We start from the raw sequence: 24,915 nt of genomic DNA on the forward strand, positions 1-24,915 counted from the left end.
TTGCTCAGTGCTGACAAATGTTTAAGATGCTTTATTCATTCGCAACTAACTACTTGTGGCAGGGGCAATGTGTGGTACTGGGAGCATAATGGAGAACAAAGTAGATCCAGTCCCTACCGTCTCAGAGTTCACAATCTAGCTGGGGATAGATGTTAATCAAATAATCATACAAATAAAAGTACACCTGTAGTAAGTATGCACAGGACTGTGGAGAACTGGAAGGTAGCACTATTTGTTCCCTTTTAGAAAAAGAGGCAAGGACTAAGAAAATGAAATTAAATTTGAATTATTGAATTAAATTTGAAACCCCATATTTAATACCCTGGACAAACCTCTGTGGGATATAATACTCCATCACCTTGAACCCAAATCTCAACAGTGGCTCTACTATTCAGAAGTTGGGGAATCTGATGGGTACTAAGGAGGGCACGTACTGCATGGAGCACTGGGTGTTATACGCAAACAATGAATCATGGAACACTACATCAAAAACTAATGATGTAATGCATGGTGATTAACATAACAATAAAATAAAATAAAATAAAAGAAGTTGGGGAATCTGGAGCAAATCACTTAACCTCTCTGAGCTAGTATTCTCTTGCAAAATGAAAATAATAATAATATGCCTACATCTCAAGGTTACTGTCAGAATTATTGAGAATAATCTGCTATATTATACAAATGTTAATTACAACAATCCTCTGCATTTAACAATTCCATAAACATGTATAAAATGCAGATTTACTTTTTTTTTTTTAAAGATTTTATTTATTTATTTGAGAGAGAGAGAGAGAGCACATGAGAGGGGGAGGGCCAGAGGGAGAAGCAGACTCCCCGCTGAGCAGGGAGCCCGATGCGGGACTCGATCCTGGAACTCCAGGATCATGACCTGAGCCGAAGGCAGTCGCTTAACCAACTGAGCCACCCAGGTGCCCATAAAATGCAGATTTACTTTTAAAGTAGGACCAAACTCTATGTACGGTTCTGTAACTTGCTTTGTTCACTTAATACATCATCTCCATCTGAAAATGTTAATAGAAAGACCTATGTCATCATATTTAATGGCAGTGTAGCAGTCCTATCTCTGGATGAGCCATCATTTATCTAACTAATCCCTTATCTTTGAACATTTAGGTTATTCTCAATTTTTAAAAGATACTATAAAGGGTACAGTGACTGATACACTTGTACATACATCTTTGCTCATTTAACAAATTATTTCCTTAGGATAAAATTTCAAAAGGAAGCTGGGTTAAAAAGTGTACATTTGGGGCACATTTTATATAGTTGCCAATCTGCCCTCTAAAAAATTACACCAATTTAAACTGCCTGTTTGATATGTCAATACTGCAAGTCGTACATCTTTTTCATGTTTGCCAACCCAAACTGTGTAAAGTGGCTTTCTGTTTTAATTCCTATTTTTTGAAAATTTTGTTTGACATTTGTACTTCCTCCTTCTATTTATGTCTTCTCTTTTGTCTTTGGGTGTTTGAAAATATGAATTTAAATGAAAAAACTCAAATATACAGAAAGATGTAAAGAACAGTAAAATAAATGCTTCTACCCTCACCACCCAGATTCAATAATTGTCAACATTTTGGCATAATTATCTGCCATCTGTACACACACACACAATATTTTTTGGGCTAACCACTTAAAGTATATTTTATTTTATTATTATTTTTAAAGATTTCACTTATTTGAGAGAGAGAGAGAGTGTGCGTGAGCTGCGGGGCGGGGCGAGGGGGGGAGTGCAGAGGGAGAGGGAGACGCAGACTCCCCTCTGAGCAGGGACCCTGACCCCAGGCTTGATTCCAGGACCCTGAGATTGTAGGTAGATGCTTAACTGACTGAGCCACCCAGGCATTCCCACTTAAAGTATATTTTAGACACTGCAACACTTGTAAATACTTCAGCATGCATCTTGGAAAAATAAGGGCATTCTCATACATAACTACAGTACAACGATCACATCCTACAAAAATATCAGAATTCCTTAATATCATCTAATATTTAATCCATATTCAAACATATCTTTGGGTCTTTGTTATTCATCTGTTCTTATTTTTATTGATTTTTGAGAGCCCTATATATTAAGAATATTAATCATTAGTTTGCTACTTACTGTGTGATCTTGAACAAAATACTTAAGCTCTCAACCCTCAAATTTCTACATCTGTAAAGCACAAATAATAACATATATATCATAGGGTTATTGTGATGATTAAGTAAAAATCATAAATATAAAGTGCTTAGCAGAAAATAGGTACATTAAAAATACTCAATAAGTTGTAATTGCTGTTATTAATTTGAAAACATTTTCCCCATTTGTTGTGAGCCATTTAATTTTGTTTACAGTGCCTTGCTATACACCTCAATTGTGGACAAGAAGGTAATATGGGCAAAACACAGTATGGAAAAATAAACAGAACCCTGAAAAGTAGAAAAAAAAATTCAACATTAACTATTAAAGGGCCTAGTAATATATCCAATCCCCTTTCAACAAACTCTTAAAATAACAATCTTGAATCTGAAATCCATATTTCAAAGATAAATAGCCCTATTGAATTTTAATTTTTCTAGAGTTTCTCAGCAGCTTCCAGCTAGAAAAGCAAAAAGGAAGATTAATGACAGCTTCAGGCAGGAGAACAAAATGCAAGTATCAGTTTTAAAATTATTAAATGAGTGCTCGCTGCGGCAGCACATATACTAAAATTATTAAATGAGATTATACGAAGTGCTTATAACTATACCTAGAACACAGTAAGCACTCAATAAATGTCAGACATCTAAATCATCTCCTTAACTGTTATTAACAAGAGATTATGGGCAATACATTGCATACTGATTATGATAAACAATGCGTTCTAATTACTTAATACCACTCTGAATACCATTACTGATATATTAAGATTAGATTCTGTATCTTGAAGGTTAACAGAAGTCACCCAAAATAATCAGAGCAGTGTCCCCTTTGAGGGATATACTTATTCAGTTTTGTTTATTGTTCTACTGAGGTTTAGATATATTTTAGTTATTTTATTTTCTTACTAAATTATCCACTTAGTTGAGGTTCTTAATTTGTAAGAACAGAATTAATGTACAGCATTTTCTTACAAGTTTCAATCTTTCCTTATCTGCAACTATGACTCATCTAATTTCTAAGATTATATATTTGCTTTCTTCTCCCTTTTCCTCAACTAGCATGCTAGAAGTTTTTCTTTTTCATTGGACTTTTCATAGGATCATTTTTTTTTTTTTTTTTTAAAGATTTATTTATTTATTTGAGAGAATGAGAGACAGAGAACGTGAGAGGGAGGAGGGTCAGAGGGAGAAGCAGGCTCCCTGCTGAGCAGGGAGCCCGATGCGGGACTCGATCCCGGGACTCCAGGATCATGACCTGAGCCGAAGGCAGTCGCTTAACCAACTGAGCCACCCAGGCGCCCACACAGGATCATTTCTTGAACGTAACAATTCTTTTTCTGCTCACAAATTCATTTTTTCCCCATGTTTACTTAGTCTCTTTTTTCTTAGACTCATCTTATTATTCCCTTTCCACCTTCTTGAATTAGAGGTTTCTTTTCCATCTTTCTTGTATATAAAAAAAATTAAGGCAATGAATAGTCTTTTGAGTACCAGTTCAAATCGAAACTTTTAAGTTTTGCTTTTGTATTTTCTAAATAGTTTGCAAATTAAGAAGTATTTTTAAATTTCTATGTGGCTGAATACTTTTTCCTGTCTATCTTTTGATATTAAGTTCAAAATGTTCTGTATCATGGTCAAAAATATGGCCTGTATAATTCCACTATTGGGTATTTACTCAAAGAAAATGAAAACACTAATTCGAAAAGATATATGCACCCTTTAAGTTTATTGCAGCATTATTTACAATAGCCAAAATATGGAAGCAACTGTCCATCATAGATGGATGGATAAAGAAGAGGTGGTGTGTGTGTATATGTACATATACATACATATATAATGGAATATTATAATATTGGAATATTGGAATATATAATGGAATATTACTAAGCCATAAAAAAGAATGAAATCTTGCCTTTTGCAACAACATTGATGTATGTAAAGGGTAAAATGAAATAAGTCAGTCAGAGAAAGACAAATACCATATGATTTCACTCCTTGTGGAATTTAAGAAACAAAACAAATGGACAAAGGAAAAAACAGACAAAAAAACTAGACTCTTTAATACAGAGAACAAACTATGGCTATCAGAAGCATGGGGCGGGGGGTGACTGAAATAGATAAATGGGATTAAGAGTACACTTAATCTTGATGAGCACTGAGAAATGTATAGAATTGTTGAATCACTGAATTATATACCTGAAACTAATATAACACTGCATGTTAATTATGTTTCAATTTTTAAAAAGAGAGATTTGTAGTTCTAGCTGAAAAACAAAATTAAAGTAGTTCCTTGAAAAAAAAAAAAACCATATGGCCTGTATAATTTCTGCATTTTACAATTTATTAAGATTTTCTTTGGGGCCTAATAATAATATTTGGTCAAGTCTTATAATTCATTTATGTAATTTTTCAAATACGGCATATTCTCTCCTTATACAGTATCAATGCTAGCATATATCTTTTATATTAACCTTATTCTTTTATTCAGATCCCTATATTCTTATTTTGTTTTCTTCCTTAATCTGACAAAGATATTAAAGCCTCTCGCCATTGTCATTTGTTTTTTCTTATATTTGTAATTTTTTGATCTACACACTTTGCTATAATGTCACTTGAGGCATAAAAGATTCATTATAAATTTATACTACTTATCAATACCAAATTACGTCTGGTTCTCAGTTAATACTCATTTGTCTTGAGAATTTGGCTTTGTCTGATATTAATGCTGTGATCCATGATTTATTTTTTGTAGGTATTTGTCTGACATACCTTTGCCTATTATTTTACTTTTAAGATTTTTAACAGCTTTATTGAGATTATAATTCACATACCCTACATATTAGTTTCCTATGGCTGCCGCAAGTACCATTAATTTGGTGGCTTAAACCAACAGAAATTCTCTTAGTTTCACTGGGCTAAAGTCAAGGTTATTGGCAAGGCTGGTCCTTCTGGAGGCTCTAGGGGAGAGTCCATTTCCTTGCCTTGTCTAGTTGCTTCTGGCCTATATTCTTTGGCTCCTGACCCCTTCCCTGCATCCAGCCTTTTACTCCTACCAACATATCTTCTACTTCAATCTCCCTTTGTCTCCCTTTGATAAAGACAATGTAGTTAGATGTAGGGCGTACCTGGATAATCCAGGGTAATCTCCCCATCTCAAGATTGTTAACCTAATCACCGCAAAGTCCTTTTTGCCACACAAGGTAACACACAAAGGTTCCAGGGATTCAGACCTGGATATCTTGGGGTCATTATTCAGCATATCAGACCATACAATTCACCATTTAAAGTGTACAATTAAAAAAAATAAAGTGTACAATTCAACCTTTTTAAGTATATATGTAGGGTTGTGCAAGCATCATCATAATCTAATTTTAGAGCATTTTTATCCCCCCTAAAATAAACCCATACTAATTGGCTGTCACTTTCCATTCCTCCTTCCCACCTCTCCAACCTGGCGATGACTAATCTACTCCATAGGTTTGCCTGTTCTGGACATTGCATATAAATGGAATCATACAACATGTGGTCTTTTGTGATTGGGCTCTTTCACCTAGCACAATGTTTTCAAGGTTTATCCATGCTGTAGTTTGGTTTTTTTTTTTAAGATTTTATTTATTTATTTGAGAGAACGAGAGAATGGGCAGTGGAGAGGGGCAGAGGGGGAGAGAGAGAGAGAGACAGAGATACTCCCTGCTGAGGAGGGAGCTGGATGCGGGACTCGATCCCAGGACCTGGAGATCATGACCTGAGCTGAGGTCAGATGCTTAACCCACTGAGCCACCCAGGAGCCCCGCATGCTGCAGTTTTTTTTAATCAGTATTTCATTCCCTCTTACTGCTGAATAATACTCCATTGTATGGATAATAACATATTTTATTTATCCATTCATCAGTTGATGAACATTTGGGTTGTTTACTTTGTGGCTATTACGAATAATGCTGCTAAGAACATCGTGTTTAAGGTTTATCTATAAGTTTTGCTGCTATGGACATTGTGTGTATAAGTTTTGTTTTCAGTTCTTTTGAGTAAACCTAGGAGTAGAATTGCTGGGTCATGTGGTGACTCTACTTTTAAGATTTTAAGAAATTGCCAAACTTTTTTTTTTAAGATTTTATTTATTTTTTTGACAGAGAGATAGAGAGAGAGCACAAGTAGGCAGAGAGGCAGGCGGAGGGAGAGGAAGAAGCAGGCTCCCTGCCGATCAGGGAGCCCGACGCGGGACTCGATCCCAGGACCCTGCGATCATTACCTGAGCCAAAGGCAGCCACTTAATCGACTGAGCCATCCAGGCGCCCCGTCTTAACTGTTTTCTGAAGCAACTGCATCATTTCACATTCCCAGTAGCAATGTATGGAAGGTTCCAATTTCTACATATTCTCAACAACACTTATTGTTGTCCACCTCTTTGATTATAATCATCCTAGTAAGTACGAAGTGGTCTCATTCTGGTTTTGATTTTCATTTCCATAATAACTAATGACTATCATCAGTGCTCATGTGCTTGCTGACCATTTCTCTATCTTCTTTGGAGAAATATCTATTCAGATTCTTTGCCATTTTTTAAAAACTTGGAAGTATAGTTGAACACAACTTACATTAGTTTCAGGTATTACAACATAGTGATTTGATAACTCTATACAATATGCTACGCTCACAAGTATAGCTATTGTCACCATACAATGCTATTATGATACCATTGAGTATATTCCCTATGCTGTACCTTTCATCCCCATGACTTATTCATTCCATAATTGGAAGCCTGTACCACCCACTCCCCTTCACCCATTTGCCGATCCCCTACCACCCTGCTCTGGCAATCTCCAATTCGTTCTCTGTATTTTAAGAGTCTGTTTCTGCTTTGTTTTGTTTTGTTTTTTAGATTTCACATATAAGTGAAATCATATGATACTTGTCTTTGTCTGACTTATGTCACTTAGCATAATACCCTCTAGGGTCCACATATGTTGTCACAAATGGCAAGATTTCGTTTTTTTTATGGCTGAGTAATATTCCACTGTGTATGTATATATATATATATATATTATATATATATATATATACACTACTGCTTCTTTATCCATCCCTCTGTGGATGGACACTTGGGTTACTTCCATATCTTGGCAACTGTAAATAATGCTGCAGTAAACATAGGGGTACATGTATCTTTTTGAAATTAGTGTTTTCATGTTCTTCTATAAATAGCCAGTAGTGGAATTACTGGATTGTACGGTATTTCTATTTTTAATTTTTTGAGCAACAACCTCCATACTGTTTTCCATACTGGCTGCACTTCTACCAACAGTACACAAGTGTTCTGTTTTCTCCACATTACCACCAACACTTGTTATTTCTTTTTCTTTTTTAAGGTTTTATTTATTTATTTTGGAGAGAGAGAGAGCGCGCATACGAGTGGGGGGAGGTATGGTGGGGGAAAGAATCTCAAGCAGACTCCACACTGAGCACAGACCCCGAAGTGGGGCTTGATTTCACGACCCTGAGATCATGCATGACCTGAGCTGAAACCAAGAGTCGGATGTTTAACCAACTGAGCCACCCAGGTGCCCCTCTTGTCCTTTTGATACTAGGCATTCTGACAGGTGTGAGGTGGTATCTCATTGTGGTTTTGATTTGATGATTTGATGATGAGTGAGGTTGAGCATCTTCTCATAGGTCTGTTGGCCATCTGTAGGTTTTTGGGAAAATGTCTATTCAGGTCCTCTGCCCATTTTTTAATTGGATTGTTTGGGTTTTTTTGGTGTTGAGCTGTGTAACTTCTTTATATATTTTGGATATTAACCCCTTGACAGGTGTATCATTTACAAATATCTTCTCACATTCAGTAGATTGCCTTTTTGTTATCTTGGTGGCTTCCTTTGCTGTGCAAAAAGCTTTTTATGTTGGTGTAGTCCTAATAATTTATTTTTGCTTTTTTTTCCCTTGCCTGAGGAGACACATCCATAAATATCTTGCTGAGGCCAATGTACAAGAGATCACTGCCTATGTTTTCTTCTAAGGGTTTTATGGTTTCAGGTCTCACACTTAGGTCTTTAATCCATTTTGAATTTATTTTTGTGTATGGTGTAAGAAAGTGGTCCAGTTTTCCTAACACCATTTTTTGGGGAAGAGACTATCTTTCCCCCATTATATATTCTTGCCTCCATGGTCACTGATTAATTGACCATACAATGGTGGGTTTATTTTGGGTTTTCTATTATGTTCTATTGATCTATGTGCCTATTTTTGTGCTAGTACTATACCGTTTTGATTATTAAAACCATGTAAATCTGGGATTGTGATACCTCCCGCTATATTCTTCTTTCTCAAGACCGCTTTGGCTATTTGAGGTCTTTTATGGTTCCATACAAATCTTAGGATTATTTGTTCTGCTTCTATGAAAATGCTATTGGTATTTCAACTGGGATTGCATTGAATCTGTTGTAGATTGCTTTGGGTAGTATGGACATTTTAATGATATTAATTCTTCCAATCCATGAGCATAAAATATCTTTCCATTTGTGTTGTCATCAACTTCTTCCATCGTTGTTGTATATTTTTTTCAGAGTACAGTCTTTCACCACCTTGGTTAAGTTTATTCCTAAGTATTTTATTCTTTTTGGTGCAATTGTAAATGGAATTGTTTTCTTAATTTCTCTTTCTGCTACTTCATTATTTTTTTCTTCAAATTTTTATTTAAATTCTAATTAGTTAACATACAGTGCAATATTGGTTTCAGAAGCAGAATTTACTTCATTATTAATGTATAAAAATGCAACAGATTTCTGTATATTAATTTTGTATCCTGCAACTTTACTGAATTCATTTATCAGTTCGAACAGATTTTTGGCAGAGTCTTCAGGGTGTTCTAAGTATAGTAGTATGTCATCTGCAAATAGTGACAGATTCTTTGCCATTTTAAAACTGGGTTTGGGGTGCCCGGGTGGCTCAGACAGTTAAGTGTCCAACTCTTGATTTCAGTTTGGGTTGTAATCTCAGGGTGGTGAGATCGAGCCCTGCATGGGACTCCACACTAGGTGTGGTGCCCGCTTGAGATTCTCTATCTCCCTCTGCACCCCCACCCCCGCCCTGGCTGCTGCGCATGCGCACTCTAAATAAATAAAACTGGGTTGTCTTTTTATTGTTCAGTTCTAAGAGTTCTTTATATGGATTCAAGTTATTTGTCAGATGTATGATTTGCAAATATTTTCGCCCATTCTGTGAACTGCCTTTTCACTTTCTTAATGGTATCATTTGCAGCTACTTTGAATATTTGTGAGTCACTGTATGTCACATAAATTAAATACAGTTGGGTTTTGGTTTGGATTATTGTTGTTCCACTCTGAAAGAAAATCTTTGTCGTTGTCAAAGGAGTTAATCCATTTATATTTATGATTTATAACAGAATTAATTGGTTTCACTTTATTACTTTGTTCTATACTTTGTGTTTTCTTTTTTAAATCTTTTATATAGACTTGTTTTTTTCCTCTTTAATGTTTTGGAAGGCATATTCTGCTTCTAATTCTACTGGTATTTATTCTTCAGCCTGTATTTATCAAATGTCAGTCAATGAAAAAATATCTACTGCTTTTTTTTCTGTCTAGTTTATCATATGACTGTTTGTTTCTTTTTATAATGTATGGAAGACTCCAGGAGTTTCCCAAACTTTCTTTTTGTTTTTTTTTTAAAGATTTTGTTTTAAGTAATCTCTATACCCAACATGGGGCTCGAACTTACAACTCTGAGATCAAGAGTCTCATGCTCCACTGGCTGAGCCAGCCAGGCACCCCTCTTTTCAGTGGTAATTCTCAGAGGTATTTTTCTGAGTCTTCTGGATGAGTCTTTTTCACAGATCATATTACTATTAGTAGTAGTAAACTTATTTTAAATTTTCGATACTGAAAAAAAGAAGACATGCCCAGATTTCATGTTGGTGAACATCATGACATTAAGGACAGCTTGTCAGGCATCATTTTGAACTAAAAATCTTCTACCATATTCTTCTAAGGAAAGGTCCTAATATGCACCCTAATTCTAGGGCCACAGGAATTTTTGGCAAAACTCAAAACAAAACTCAAAAATGTTGAAAAAGAACTACAACATTTGTATGTGAAAAAAAAAACCCATAATAAAACAAACAAAATTTCAATTGCTTACTAATCAGTTCTAAACTCCTGAAATGTCTACATTCGATATGGAAGAAATCCAATAAATGTCCCTTTAGCTAATAAACGCCATCCTAATAAAAACAAAATGCAATCTAAATCTGGACAGACCATTATTCTACTAACGATTCAAAGTTATTTCTGCCAGAGAAAGAGTAGTTCACTTAGTATAAGTATACAAAGGTAAAATACTATCTTTATAAACTTAGCTACAGATAGGCAATCAAAATATTCAACTATATTTCAAAATTGAAGCAGAGTGTCAAATAAATTCTTCAAAGAAATGCAAGAGATTTTAAATTTGGAACTCAAATACCAACAATCTGTAAAATGCTTCCTGAGGTTTGCCTCACGAAGTTTATATCTTAGAATTATCTCACATTTTGTTTCTAACATAAATCAGTAATTTTCTTACAAAATCGTTGGGGCACCTGGGTGGCTCAGTGGGTTAAGCATCTGCCTTTGGCTCAGGTCATGATCCCAGAGTCCCGGGACGAAGCCCCACATTGGGCTCCCTGCTGAGCAGGGAGTCTGCTTCTCTCTCTGCCCCTCACCCTGCTCGTATTCTCACTCTCTCACTCTCTCTGTCTCTCTAAATAAATAAATAAATAACTTTAAAAAAAAAAAAAAACCAACAAAATCCTGTGATGGTGGTTTCTTAACAAACATAACACCATCTTTCCCCCCTTGGGTAGAATATGTCGTTATAGTAAGTACAAACAGAAATAATCCTTTTTATTTTGATCTACATAAAATGGTTTGAAAACCAGTCCCACTCCCACCCCCAGATGAGGGGAGGATAGAAGTAATAGCTATTGTACTAGACAGAGGATCAAAAGAACAAACAACAACCCACAGAAAGCAAGAGTGAGTATTTGAGGACACAGCTGAGTTTTCTTACCACATTCTCCAAAGGTGCTGCACCAAACACTTTAAAGACAGGGTTGGGTTTGGAGGGGGAGATACAGAGGACAATAGCTTGCTGTCCCACTCGAGTAGTATATTCATCTAATGTGGCTCGAAGTTTCCTGAATTAGAGAATGAAAAGAGAATAAAAACGGTTAAAGAAGAGAGAAATTACAGTGACACAGAAACAAAATTTACTTTGACTTGAGACAATTTATTCTGATTAGATACGTTGTTGTACCCAAAATGTGAAAAGGGGAGTGTGAGTTTGAATATCCTGTTCAGCAGGAATATGTGCATACCTTTGTCCTAAAGACCAATGACTAGCCCACTGATACAAGGGTCGGCTACAAGTTTGCATCAGGACACAGCCATGACACAAGGCTGAACACGGAGACTATAATTCTTCCTGAGCCTAGCAACACTAAAGGGGTTTTCTCTTACTGCAACTTGTAATAACGATAAAGACTACTGCTGAGACATTTTCTTGTAGACATTATCATATCATCTCCATGCTTAATGAAGGGGGCCTAAATGACCTGCTTCTAATTTCTTTGACTGATAAGTCATTGTTTATGTCTCACTGACATAGTTTTATCCAGAAATACGACTTCAAAAATGTTGTCATTTCTAGATTTTCATTGCATATAAACAACAATTCTTGGTCCTGTAATATTTTACAAATGAGGAAAAAGTAAAAGAGCTTTTTTAAATATATCAACACTGGATGACACAGAAACGTTGGGCTTTTCCTCTGAAATCATGGGAGATTATTTTAAAGTTCTACGTTCTATAATCCTTCTGAGAACATAGTCTACTCTTTCCAGGGACTGGTGAGTAATTAATTCAAATGAAACAAAGTGAACATACCTAGTTTGCCATCTTTTCCAAAAGTATGTACTATCACATCTATGCCCCTTACAGCAAAGACATTTCTATATATAACACATTCTAATTACTCCGGCCTATCCCATCATTAAAGGAAATGAGAAGAACTGCCTATCTGGTGGCATATAAACTCTTTGCTGAAAGCTTCCAATCAGTACTTTTTGGGTTTTTCCTTCAGTTTCTTATAATCTTCCTCATAAAATAAACTGTATTTTCTAGCTTTTGTCACATATCATTTGCATGGACTGGCACTCCATCTGGATTCAACATTCTAATAAATAACTAGAAATTTTGGATATAATATTTAAAACACTACAAGAAAAGAACTTCTGGAATATTTTATAGACAAAATTTCTTATCCTAGATGAATGCATTTTGTGCAACCATCAAATATTAAGTCCTCTGTGTATTATACCTGCGTGATAATCTTTCTGTGCAACCTACAAACTCTTCAGAAAAAACTCTCCAGCAAAGGACCATATGCCAAACAAGAAATTTGGCAGCATTCCTTGAAGGAATGGTCTATATTCACGCTCTCCAATTCTTCTTTTCCCGTTTTCTCTTGAAGACACCCCAATCCTTTCATCCTTCCCACTCCATTGGAAATGCTCTTGCCAAGTTCAATCATGACCTCCATGTTGCTAAATCTAATGGTCAATTTGCATCTTATTCAACCTGCCAGCAGCATTTGACAGAGCTGATCACATGCCCTCCTTCTTAAAACACTCTCTGCACTTGGTTCCTAGTGTATTGCTCTCTCTCTCTCTTTTTTAAAGATTTTATTTATTTATTTGACAGAGAGAGACACCGTAAGAGAGGGAACACAAGCAGAGGGAGTGGGAGAGGGAGAAGCAGGCTTCCCGCGGAGCAGGGAGCCCAATGCGGGGCTCGATCCCAGGACCCTGGGATCATGACCTGAGCCAAAGGCAGACGCTTAATGACTGAGCCACCCAGGTGCCCCTCTAGTGTATTGCTCTCTTGATTTTCCTCCTGATTCACTGGTAGCTTCTTGGACCCCTTTGTTCATTCTTTTCATCTCTCCAACCTCTAAAGGGTAGAATGCTTCAGGCCTCAGTCTACACTCACTCTCTAGGTGACCTCTTCCAGTCTCACAGTCTTAGACAAGATCTAAGACTTAGACATGATCTAAGACTTAGACATTTTCAGCAAGATCTCTCCTTTGAATTCCAGACTCACGTATCAACTGCTTATTGTTTCTCCACTTAATGGTTAAGAGGTATCACAGACCTGATGTGTCCAAAACCAAATTCCTGATTCTGCCCTACCCTCACTCATTCCTATACCTGCTCCTCTCTTCCAGTAAGTGTCATCTCAACCCTTCCAGTAATCAGACCAAAAATCTTGAGGTCCCCTTCCCTGCTGTTTTTGCTCTCACACCCCACATCCAATCCATCAGTTAATCATGTTAGAGTTGACTTTGAAATACATCCAGGATGACCACCTCTTACTACCTTTGCTGCTGCGATATTGGTTTTAAGATCCTATGATTTCTGGCCTGGATTACTACAATAACCTCCTAATTGTTCTCCCTGCTCCCATTCTGGTATATCCAAATTCTACTCTCAACACAGTAGCCTTATGGTTTCTTTGAAAACATAAATCAGAGCATATCACTGCTTTAGTCAAAAGCCTTCACTGACTTCCCATCTCACTCAGAACAAGAGTCAAAGCCCTTATACTGGATCAATGACCCCATAATGTGGCTCTCTACTACTGCTCTGACTCAATCTCCCGTCATTCTTTCCCTGGCTATTCCTCAAACATGATTATCACATTCCATGCCACTTCAGCAACTTTCCTCTTGCTCTTCTCTCTGCCTGAAAAGCTCTTCCTTTAGACATCAGTAATGCCCCTTTACTTACTTTAGGTCTCCATTCAGAGGTTGCCTGTCAAAGAGGATTTCCCAGACCATCCCTATAAAAAAAGAGAAACTACTACATCCCCCAAACCTTTCTTTTCTTTTTTTCCTTACTCCACTTTCTTTTTTTCCATAGTACTTATCATCATTTGACACATTACATATATGTTTATTTTCTTTTTTCCTCCACTGGATTATAAGCTCTTTCAGGGAATTTGTTTTGTTCACGGTTATATTCCCAAGGCCTAGAACAATGTCTGGCACAGTGCAGGCATAGAAATTTTCTCTGAATGAAATGATGTGGTATTCTACATCTGTTCATCCTTTCTAGTTTCATGTGTTTGATTTCACAAGAGTACTTTCAAGTCTAATTCTGCCATCAAGGACTCCGACGGTATCCTCGGTGCACCTAGTAATGCCTGTCCACACCACGAAGCGCTGGAGGAACAGCAACAGCACGGAGAAGGGAGCCCTCACCGAAGCAGGCGTGTTTGCTGCCTCTTCCGGATAGACGGATTAGACTCAAACACGTGAGGCCGTTTCCGCTTCTTTCCTGTCGCCACTGCAGCGGCAGCAGCCATTCCCACAGGACCTGAAACAATAACGCGGGTGCTGAGATCAGGCAAAGCCCGTCAGCTCTACGAGACAGAAAGCAATTAAAGGCACGAGAAAGGTAGCCTTTATTTCCTAATATGTTCTCAGTAAATATAGAATGGTCCTGATATTATCAACATAGTTCACTATTGTTCAACACAAATCATTTTCATTTACCAATGAAACTTACAAGGAATCTACAAAGTGACTGACTTAAACACCTCCCCACCATACACTAGCTAAATTTTACATAATGTTGTGTTGTGTTTTGCCAGCATGCCCATACTGTGAAGGCAATATTCTCAGAGGTGCTAAATGAAATTGCAGCATTGAGAGGAAGAGCTTGCCAAAAGAATCACAGATTTCAAATTTCATTTCCATCCCTGTGCCCCTCTTTCCATTACCCCAAGACACTGCCAAGTTAAGGAAGAGAGATAATCACTCATGCTTGGAACTCAAATAGTAACAACACCCATAAGAGGAATAGCTGGAAGAATATTATCTTAATTGGAAATTTTTTCTTATATATCTGAGAATTGTGCCTAAAATGGAGTTGTTGACCACAAAGTTAAACTGATGAAAGCACGCTGGCAGGAAAAAGATGAAAACTATCCCACTCTAAGGAAAAAATGTTAATAAAAGTTGGTCTGGCTTGTCCTCAAACTAATTATTAAAATAAAGGGTAGATCCTAAGGAATTATTGGAGTCTCTGATTCATGGAATCTCAACATATCAAGGACATTCCTTTTTCTTTTTAAAGCAGACGATCCACTTTTATCCTTATTTGTAAACCCTATAAAAGGCTTATTTGAAAATTAAGTTTACCTACTCACATTTACACTAGCACATGTTATATATGGTCTAAGGGGCTCAATTAAAATAAGCCTCCCTGAAAATCTAGACAGATCTCTCTACATGTTATTTAGTAGTATAATCAGTTTGACTTAAATAAACTCCTCTAAAGAGCCCCAGATCAAGTCAAAAAATAAATTAATGCTTTTAACCTTCATTTCCATCATAAATAGCTGCTAGATAAAAAAAAAATCCTATTGATACATTTTTTCCAGTATTTTATTTTTTAACTGTGATAAGAATACTTAATATATGACATCTACCATATTAATTTTTTAAGTGTACAATACAGTTAAAGATAGGCACAATGTTGACCAGATCTGTAGAACTTATTCATCTTGCATAACTGGAACTTTATACCTGTTGAAGAGCAACTCTCATTCCCATACCCCAGTTGCTGGCAACCACCCTTCTATGAGTTTGACTAGATACCTCATGTAAAGTGGAATCATGCAGTATCTGTCCTTCTCTGTAACTGGCTTCTTTCACTTAGCATAATGCCCTCAAGGTTCACCCATGTTGTTGCATATGGCAGGATTTCCTTCTTTTTTTTTTTTTTTTAAAGATTTTATTTATTTATTTGACAGAGAGAGACACAGCGAGAGAGGGCACAAGCAGATAGAGAGGGAGAGGCAGAGGGAGAAGCAGGCTCTCCTCTGAGCAGGGAGCCCAATGCGGGGCTCGATCCCAGGACCTTGGGATCATGACCTGAGCCGAAGGCAGACGCTTAACTGAGCCACCCAGGCGCCCCGAGGATTTCCTTCTTTTTAAAGGCTGGATGATATTCCATTCTATACATATACCACATTTTCTTTATCCATTCATCTGTCAATGGACACTTGAGTTGCTTCCACATCTTGGCTACTGTGAATAATGAACATGGGAATGTGAATACTCTATGAGATCCTGATTTCAATTCTTTTGAATATGTACCCAGACGTGAAATTGCTGGATCATAGGGTAGTTCTATTTTTAATTTTTTAAGGAACCTTTATACCATTTTCCATAGAGGCTGCACCATTTTATATTCCCACCAACAGCATGTAAGGGTTCCAATTTCTCCACATCCTTGCTAATATTTATCCTTTGTTTTGATAAGAGCGATCCTAACAGGTGTCAGGTAGCAACTCATTGTGGTTTGGATTTGCATCTGCCTGATGATTAGTAATGTGAACATTTTTTTCACGGGCTTCTTGGCCACTTGTACGTCTTCTTTAGGGAGATGTCTACTTAAGTCCTTTGTCCATTTTTTAATTAGCTAATTTGTTTTTATTCTATTGATCTGTAAGAGTCCAATATCTTATTACTAAAACTTTTCAAATATAGAGCAAAGTTGAAAGAATTTTTTGGTGAACATTCATATATCTACCACTCTACCATAACATTTTACCATATACATCTATCCATCTTTCTTTTTTACTTTTTTAAGATTTAAAAAAATTTTTTAAATAATCTCTACACCTAACATGGGGCTTGAACTCACAACCCCAAGATCAAGAGTTGCATGCTCTAGTGAGCCAGCCAGGCACCCCATCCATCTTTCTATCCATTCATCAATCTATATCATTTTTTTATTCTGATGCATGAAAACTGCAGTATGATTCCCCTATCTATTCAGTGGGAATATCATTAGCTAGAGTTCAATACTTCTTTACAATTTTTTCTTTTGAGGTAAAATGTACATATAATGCAATGTACATATAATGCAATGTACAAATATTAAGTGTACATTCAATTTTGTGTAAGTGTACCATAAATTTTGAAAATGTACTTATGATAACCAATCTATCAAGATATTTAATAATACCACCACTACAGAAAGTTCTCTCATGTCTCCTTCCAGTCAGTTCCCACCCAATCTCTCAAAAGTACCCACAATTCTGATTTTTTTCACCCTATTTTAGCCCTATCTATTCTAGAACTTGAAATAAATGGAATCATACAGTATATATTCTTTTGTGTAAGGTTTCTTTCACTTAGAATAATGTTTTTGAGATTTATCCACACTGTTATATGTGTTAGTAGTTTGTTCCTTTTTACTGATGAGTAATATTCCAGAATATAAATAAATCACAGTTTATCTGTTATCCTATTCATAGACATTTGGGTAATTTCCAGTTTTAGGCTATTTTGAATAAAGGTGCTTAATTAATTTATAAATTCAATACAATTCAAATAAAAGTCCCAGTATGGGTTTTTCTGGAACTTGATAAGCTGATCCTAAAACTTAAATGGAAGTGCAAAAGGCCAAAAATAGCTAGAAAAATTGTGAAGAATTTAAAAAGGTGCACTCATCCTACCAAATATCAGTAGTTACTATGAAACTACAGTCATTAAGACAGTACGGAACTGGCTGAAGGATAGACAAACAAGCCAATGCAACTGAATTAAGAGTTCACAAACACCTTCCTGTGTCAGAAGACAGAGGTGGGAAAAGGATGAACTATTAAAAATATGGTACTGGGACAAATGATTGTATGGAAAAATAATGAAACTAGATCCCTATATCATATACACAAAAATATTATCCAGGTGAATTAAAGAGCTAAATTAAAACAACAACAAAGAACTTTGTAACTTCTGCAATAAACTGCTATAGAGTACTTATGAACTCAGGGGTAAGAATTCCTTAAATAAGACTCCAAAAGGATAAACAGTAAGGTAAAAGACTGATAAATTTCACAATAATATAAACTAAAACCTATATGGACAAAAGAAATAATAAAAAATTGAGGGAAGGAGTGGTCAACAAATTGGGAGAAGATACTAAATGCAATGTATATTATCAAGAAAAGAACAGTATTAAAAAATATATCAATAACTCTTACAATAAGAAAAAACAACAGGGACGCCTGGGTGGCTCAGTCGGTTAAGCGTCTGCCTTCGGCTCAGGTCATGATCCCAGGATCCTGGGATCGAGTCCCACATCGGGCTCCCTGCTCCACGGGGAGCCTGCTTCTCCCTCTGCCTCTGCCTCTCTCTCTCTCTCTCTCTCTCATGAATAAATAAATTAAAAAAAAAAAAAAAAAGAAAAAACAACAAACCAACCCAATTGGACAAAAGCATAAAGAGGAAATATGCAAAAGAAGAAAAGCAATAGTCAATAAAAAGTCATTTCAATAGTCTGAAATGGCACTCTATCTTGTCTTCCTGCACTGGCTAAAATCTCTAGCTCAGAGGTGAGCAAATTAAAAAGACAATGAGATAATATTTCATCAGACTGGCAAAAACAAAAAATGATTGACAATTCCAAATATGGTGAGGACTGGAAGCAACAGGCACTCCAGCATGCTGTGTGGGGATGTAAATTGATATACTGATTTGGAAAGACATTTGGAATATTTAGTAAAGTTGAAAACGTGCCCATCTTTGCCCTCTCATTATCCTCCTGGATATACCCTTCAGCAGTGTTTTCAAACTGCAGGTTTCTGTTCTTTGGTGGTTCATGAGTAGCTTTTGTTTTTTAATAAAATGGAATAAAGTGAAAGACACTAGAACATATCAGTGGGTGTGTCATGGCAGAAGGGTAAGTATTACTCCATGAGAAATTGTTATTCCAGTTATATGTGCATTCATTTATCCCAGATCACAATGTAAAATGTATCACTATGGGAAATGTCAAGAGTCTGAAAACCAATGCCAAAAGAAACTCCCACAATTTGCACAAGAAAAGATAAAATAATTTTCATTTGCAGTTATTGTAATAGCAAAAACTTATAAACAGCCTAAGTCCTATACCAATATATGTCATTTTCAGATAATGAATGGAATACCAAATAACACTTAAAATAAAAACATACTGCCACATTATCAACATGAATGAATCTCAAAAAAATAATACTGAATGAGATAAACAATGTTACAGAGAGATAGGGTTAGAGTGTTATCATTTTTATAAAATTTAAAATATGCCAAACAATGCTAAGTATTGTTTATTGATACATACATATATAGCAGAAATAAAAGAAGTGCATGAGAATGATAAAGATCAAATTTAGAATAGTGATTACCTCAGTGGAGGGAGGAAGAGAATAGGATTAGAAAAGCAGCAATCTCCTTCCCTTCCCTCTCCATTCACCTTATTTCCTCCAGAGTATTCAGTGCTTTTTGAAATTATTTTACTTTATTATTTGTACCCTTCTCCCCACCACTGGTCTGTAAGCTAGGAGCAAGGTCTTTCCTGTCTTGTTCGTAGTATTTATATACAGTGATATAGAGCATACAGTAATTCCTCAATAATTGTTGAATGATTAAATGGTAAATGATTTCTACCAGCTGGGCCTCAGTTTCCATATCTGCCACGTGAAAATGTTAGATTAAAGTCCTTTCCTAATTTTAACACTATGACAGTGCAGTACAGTAATACAGCAAAACTATGTCTCAAAAGCATCTTCCTTCCTAGGAAAGCGGTTGACCTGCATTCATTATGTTAGGATGCCCTCTTCTGGGAAGTATAAATATTTCAAAAACATATTTTACAAACATCTCAAATGTGTTCTGCCACTGAGCCTTATTTTAAATTCACAATTCCAGAAGTACACAGTGGATTATAACTGAGAGTAATAAGGTTGTTTTTCATCACATTTGTCTTCTTTTCCTTAAATACAGCACATACTAAAAAAAGATGAAGTATTTTGGCCATTCCTGATAACTGATTTACTGTCCAACTTTCCCTAAATATCTTCTAAGATCAATGTTCCTTATACAATATTAAACCCATCCAGGCATGGTTTACATGGAGTCTTCCCCCATAGTGCTAAGTATACAATGTAAATAGCAAAGGGAATGGTACAAAATACAGCCCAGCTTTAAGTCATTTAGTGGCCCAGAAAATCTCAAACCTTAAATTGGATTAAGATAATCCAGGATTGCTAGTGTCCTCAGGCATCTGGCAGAAGCAAACAAAAATCCTCTCTAGAGGACAATAATACTATTCTAGACCCCAAATTATTTCTAAAAATAAATTTCCAAACACACCATCCAGCATTCATTTAAATATAACCAATACATGAAGAGAAAAACCAACATAAACAAGAAATAGCACTAACAACATATAACAGGAAAAGACCCATAGGCACTTCAGAGAGTAGAATTACCAAATGTATTGTAAAATCATGATGCTTACTTCACTCCCAGAGATTTAAAAAACTTTTTTTTTCTATTACAATTGGAAACTATAATAGTACAAATTTGGGAGGGAAAAAACATACTAGAAATTCTAAAACAAAAAAAAAATGAAACTATTAACTATTACTAAAATTAGTACCTCAGTAGACAGATTTAAATCACCTCAGACATAGTTGGTGAGAAAAATTAATAAACTGGAAGACAGTTTGAAGAAACTACATAGAGTGAAGCATAAAGAGACAAAATGATGGTAATACAGAATAGAGGGTAAGAGACATAAAGGATTCAATGAGGAAAACTAACATATTTAATTGGAGTCACAGAAGGAAAAGATGGAATGGAGCAGAAGCAAAACTGAAGCAAAATCTAGGGACTAAGGGGCACCTGGGTGGCTCAGTGGGTCAAGCGTCTGCCTTCAGCTCAGGTCATGATCCCAGGGTCCTGGAATCGAGCCCCACATCAGGCTCCCTGATCAGCGGGGAGTCTGCTTCTCCTTCTCCCTCTGCCCCTCCCCCCTTCTTGTGCATGCTCTCGCTCTCTCAAATAAATAAATAAAATCTTTAAAAAAAAAAATCTAGTGACTAAGATTTTCCAGAATTGATGAAAGACATCAATCCACAGATTCAAGACGTTCAAAGAATCCTAAACAGAATAAACAGAAGTCCAAAGCCAGATGTATCACAAAAACTGAAGACAGAAAAACAAACAAAAAACTTAAGACAGAGAAAATCTTAATAACAGTTGGAGGGGGGCCTATGTGGGAGATAACCTTCAAAGGAGCAAATGTTAGAATGAAACAGCTGAATTCTGAAAAGCAAGGACAGAAACTAGTGGGAATGGTATCTTCGATACGAGGGTAAAAAAATAAGTGCCAACCTAAAATTCTATACCCAGTGAGAACATCCTTTGAGATTGAAAGTTAAATAAAAACATTCTCAGACAATGAAAAACTGAGAGACTTCCATGCTGAAGGAAATATTAAATGTTATCTTTACATAGAAGAAAAATTCTCAGAAGGCAAGCTGGATATAAAGGAAAAAATGAACATTAAGTATAAAACAAAAATAATGTCTTGTATGGCTTAAAATATACAAAGAATTAATACACAGAATAACAATAGCATATAGGTCAGAAGCAGGGGAATAAAATTCAAGTGTTCTAAGAAACTTGCATTATCCCTTAAAAGGACAAAAGTACCAATTACAGAAGACTTTGAAATAAGTTAAGGATGTATTATAATTTCTAGGGGTACCACTAATAGTAAAAGTGTGTATAACTTCCAAACTAACAAGAAAAAAAATTAAAAACTTTTCAGTCCCTCTAAAACACAAAGGAAAAGTAAACACAGAGTAAGTGGGATGAAGAGAAAGCAAGCATATTGTAAACATGATAAATTTAAACCTAAATATACCAGTGGTTACATTTACTGTAAATGGACTAAATGTTTTAGTAAGAAGTCAAAAGACTGTTAGAATGGATGAAAAAAACAAAACCAAAGTCATATCATTAAGAGTATGCCATTCTAGATCTTAAGTCTCAGTAGAATACAGGCATAAGCTGTAAATGCAAGGCTTAAAAAATCATGAAAATGTGATATATGTGAGAATGCCTGCATTCTAGGCCCTTGCAGATATGCACAATACCAGAGGTTAAGAAAAAAACTGAAGAGCTTCCGACCCAAACAGTATTACCTGCAGCAGCTAGATGGGCTGTTACCTCATCAGCCGCTGTGGAGTTGAGTATGTCTGAATCATCGTAAGAGGTGTCCTCAGGAGAAGAAGGTGAGTCTTCATCAGCACTCAGCATACTGTGCTCAGTGTAGGTGGCCACATGGACCTGCTGTACTTGTTGGGCAACTGCATGGGCTTCTATGGTAGCCATGTGTTCGGTTTGGGTCACTCCGTGCTCCTCCATGAAGATCTACTGTCAGAAGAAAAGGCAAAGAACAAAATTCAGTGTGTAGTGTAACACAATGCTTAAACGAAGCAATGTTCTCCTCAAGAGCAGAGGAAGCCTACGATTCCACTACATACCTCACCACACCAAGTCACAGGAAACGGATAGCACCATTCAAGTATGATCCAAAAATAGAAGAACATTTTCCTTACGTAAAACCATTTTGATAGGAATTCACTGTGCTAATTTTATATGTCAGGCCACAAGACAATAAATACCCTTCATATTACATATAACAATAAAAAAGATACTTTAAAGATCTCAGTGATGTGCATTTGACATCGTAGACATAAAAACCCTTAGTAAGTAATGAAATAGATAACATTTTCTTTGTATGTCACAGACAATTGGAAGTTAAGCTTTATTTTTTCCAAAACTACAATCACTTAAATTGGTTTTTCTGCTTATAAAACTGTGCCTCTTATAAATACTGATATGATGCACATGATACAGTAACTTGTGAAGTAGTAAGATAAAGGTCTGCTCTTCTACTGCACTTATAATCTATCCCCTCATCCCCCTCAACCTACAGAAGTGTGTTATCCTTAAAAAAATTTTTTGAAGCATACATACATACATACAATTAAAAAAAAAACAAAAACAGGTTCATATGCAGGGCGCCTGGGTGGCTCAGTTGGTTAAACATCTGCTTTCAGCTGGGGTCACAATCTCAGTGTCCTGGGATAGAGCCCCACATCAGGCTCCCAGCTCAGCGCAGAGTCTGCTTCTCCCTTTCCCTCTGCCCCTCACCCTCCCCATTCTTTCTCTCTCTCTCTCATAATAGAACTTCTTAAAAAAAACAGCCTCATATTAACATATTATTTTATAATTTGTTTTTTCATATTATAATCTATCTAGACATTTTGACATGTAAAAACATACAGATCTTCCTAAACAGCTGCAGTATACTTCATTGTATGGATGTACTGTAATTATGTGACCAGTCACCCACTGATACATAGCAAGGCTGCTTTCAAATTTTTGCTATTATAAACATCAGTGCGATGAATATCCTTGTATATAAAATTTTGCATATAATATTCAATAAACTCAATAAAATGAAAATATTACCATATGATCCAGCAATTATACCTAGAAGAACTGAAAGCAGGGTCTCAAAGGGCTACTTGTACACCCATGTTCATAGCAGAATTATTCACAATAGCCAGAAGGGTGGAAGCAACCCAACTATCCACTAATGGATAAATGGGTAAACAAAATGTGGATATATCTATAATAGAATAGTATTCAGCCTTTAAAAAGAAGGAATACAGGGGCACTTGGGTGGCTCAGATGGTTAAGTGTCTGCCCCAGGTCATGATCCCAGGGGATCAAGCTCCACATCAGGCTCCCTGCTAACCCTGCTTCTCCCTTTCCCTCTCTCAAATAAATAAATGAAATCTAAAAAAAAAAAATTAATATAAACTTAGAAGAGAAGAACTTACTTGACTCAATTTTTAAAAATCTATAAAAAAATTGGGGCACCTGGGTGGCTCAGTTGGTTAAGCATCTGACTCTTGGTTTCAGCTCAGGCTGTGATCTCAGGGTCATGAGATCAAGCCCTGTGGCAGGCTCCACGCTCAGCGGGGAGTCTGCTTGAGATTCCCTCCCTCTGCCCCTCCCCGCACTCATGCTCCCTCTCTCCTTCTTTCTCTCTCTCTAAAATTAAGAAAAAAAATCAATAAAAAATCTACACCTAGCATCATATTTAACGCCAAGAAACTAGAAGCTTTCCTGCTAAGTCAGGAATAAGGCAACTCCTTTTCCACTCCTTTTCAACATTGTACTAGAAGTCCTAGCTAGTCCAGTAAGACAAGAAAAGGAAATAAAAGGTATACTGATTGGGAAGGAAAAATAAAACAAAAACCCTGTGTTTGTTCAAGATGACATGATTGTCTGTCTATATAGGAAATCCAAAAAATTCAAAAAACCTCCTGAAACTAATAAGTGATTATAGCAATGTTGCAGGATACAAAGTTCATATACAAAAGTCAATTGCTTTATAGCAGCAAACAGAATTTGAATTTAAAACACAATGCCATTTACATTAGCAAGCAAAAAACTAGAATACTTAAGTATAAATCTAACAAAATACAGACAAGATCTATATAAGGAAAATTACAAAACTCTGATGAAGGAAATCAAAGAAGAACTAAATAATAGTAACAAGATTCATGTTCATGAATAGGAAGACTCAATATTGTCAAGATATCCTAACTTGATCCATAGATTCAATGTAATCCCAATTGAAATCCCAGCAAGTTATTTTATGGAAATCAACAAACTGATTTTAAAGTTTATATGGAGAGGCAAAAGACCCAGAATAGTAAACACAACATTGAAGGAGAATAACAAAGCTGGAAGATTGATACTACTCTACTTCCAGACTTACTATGAAGCTACAGTAAT

At 36.1% G+C, this 24,915-nt stretch overlaps 1 protein-coding gene across 6 annotated transcripts in view; it reads right to left on the minus strand.

Annotated features, from left to right (window-relative positions):
* The window catches only part of NRF1 (nuclear respiratory factor 1), a 140,677-nt gene that overhangs the window by 74,296 nt on the left and 41,466 nt on the right, over positions 1 to 24,915 (minus strand). For 2 of the 6 annotated variants that reach the window (XM_032401586.1, XM_032401583.1), the window contains exons 2-4: positions 22,242 to 22,470; positions 14,455 to 14,569; positions 11,206 to 11,332 (exon numbers count right to left, since the gene is read on the minus strand). In XM_032401586.1, coding sequence (XP_032257477.1) covers positions 11,206 to 11,332; positions 14,455 to 14,569; positions 22,242 to 22,464 — 465 coding nt within the window. In that variant the 5' untranslated portion in view covers positions 22,465 to 22,470. Of the gene's footprint in view, positions 1 to 11,205; positions 11,333 to 14,454; positions 14,570 to 22,241; positions 22,474 to 22,583; positions 23,117 to 24,915 lie in introns of those variants that run through there. The other 4 variants (XM_032401585.1, XM_032401581.1, XM_032401584.1 and 1 more) reach the window with 4 other exon arrangements.

Source organism: Phoca vitulina, unplaced genomic scaffold, assembly GCF_004348235.1.
Source record: "Phoca vitulina isolate PV1807 unplaced genomic scaffold, GSC_HSeal_1.0 scaffold4, whole genome shotgun sequence".
In the NCBI taxonomy this organism is placed as follows: domain Eukaryota; kingdom Metazoa; phylum Chordata; class Mammalia; order Carnivora; family Phocidae; genus Phoca; species Phoca vitulina.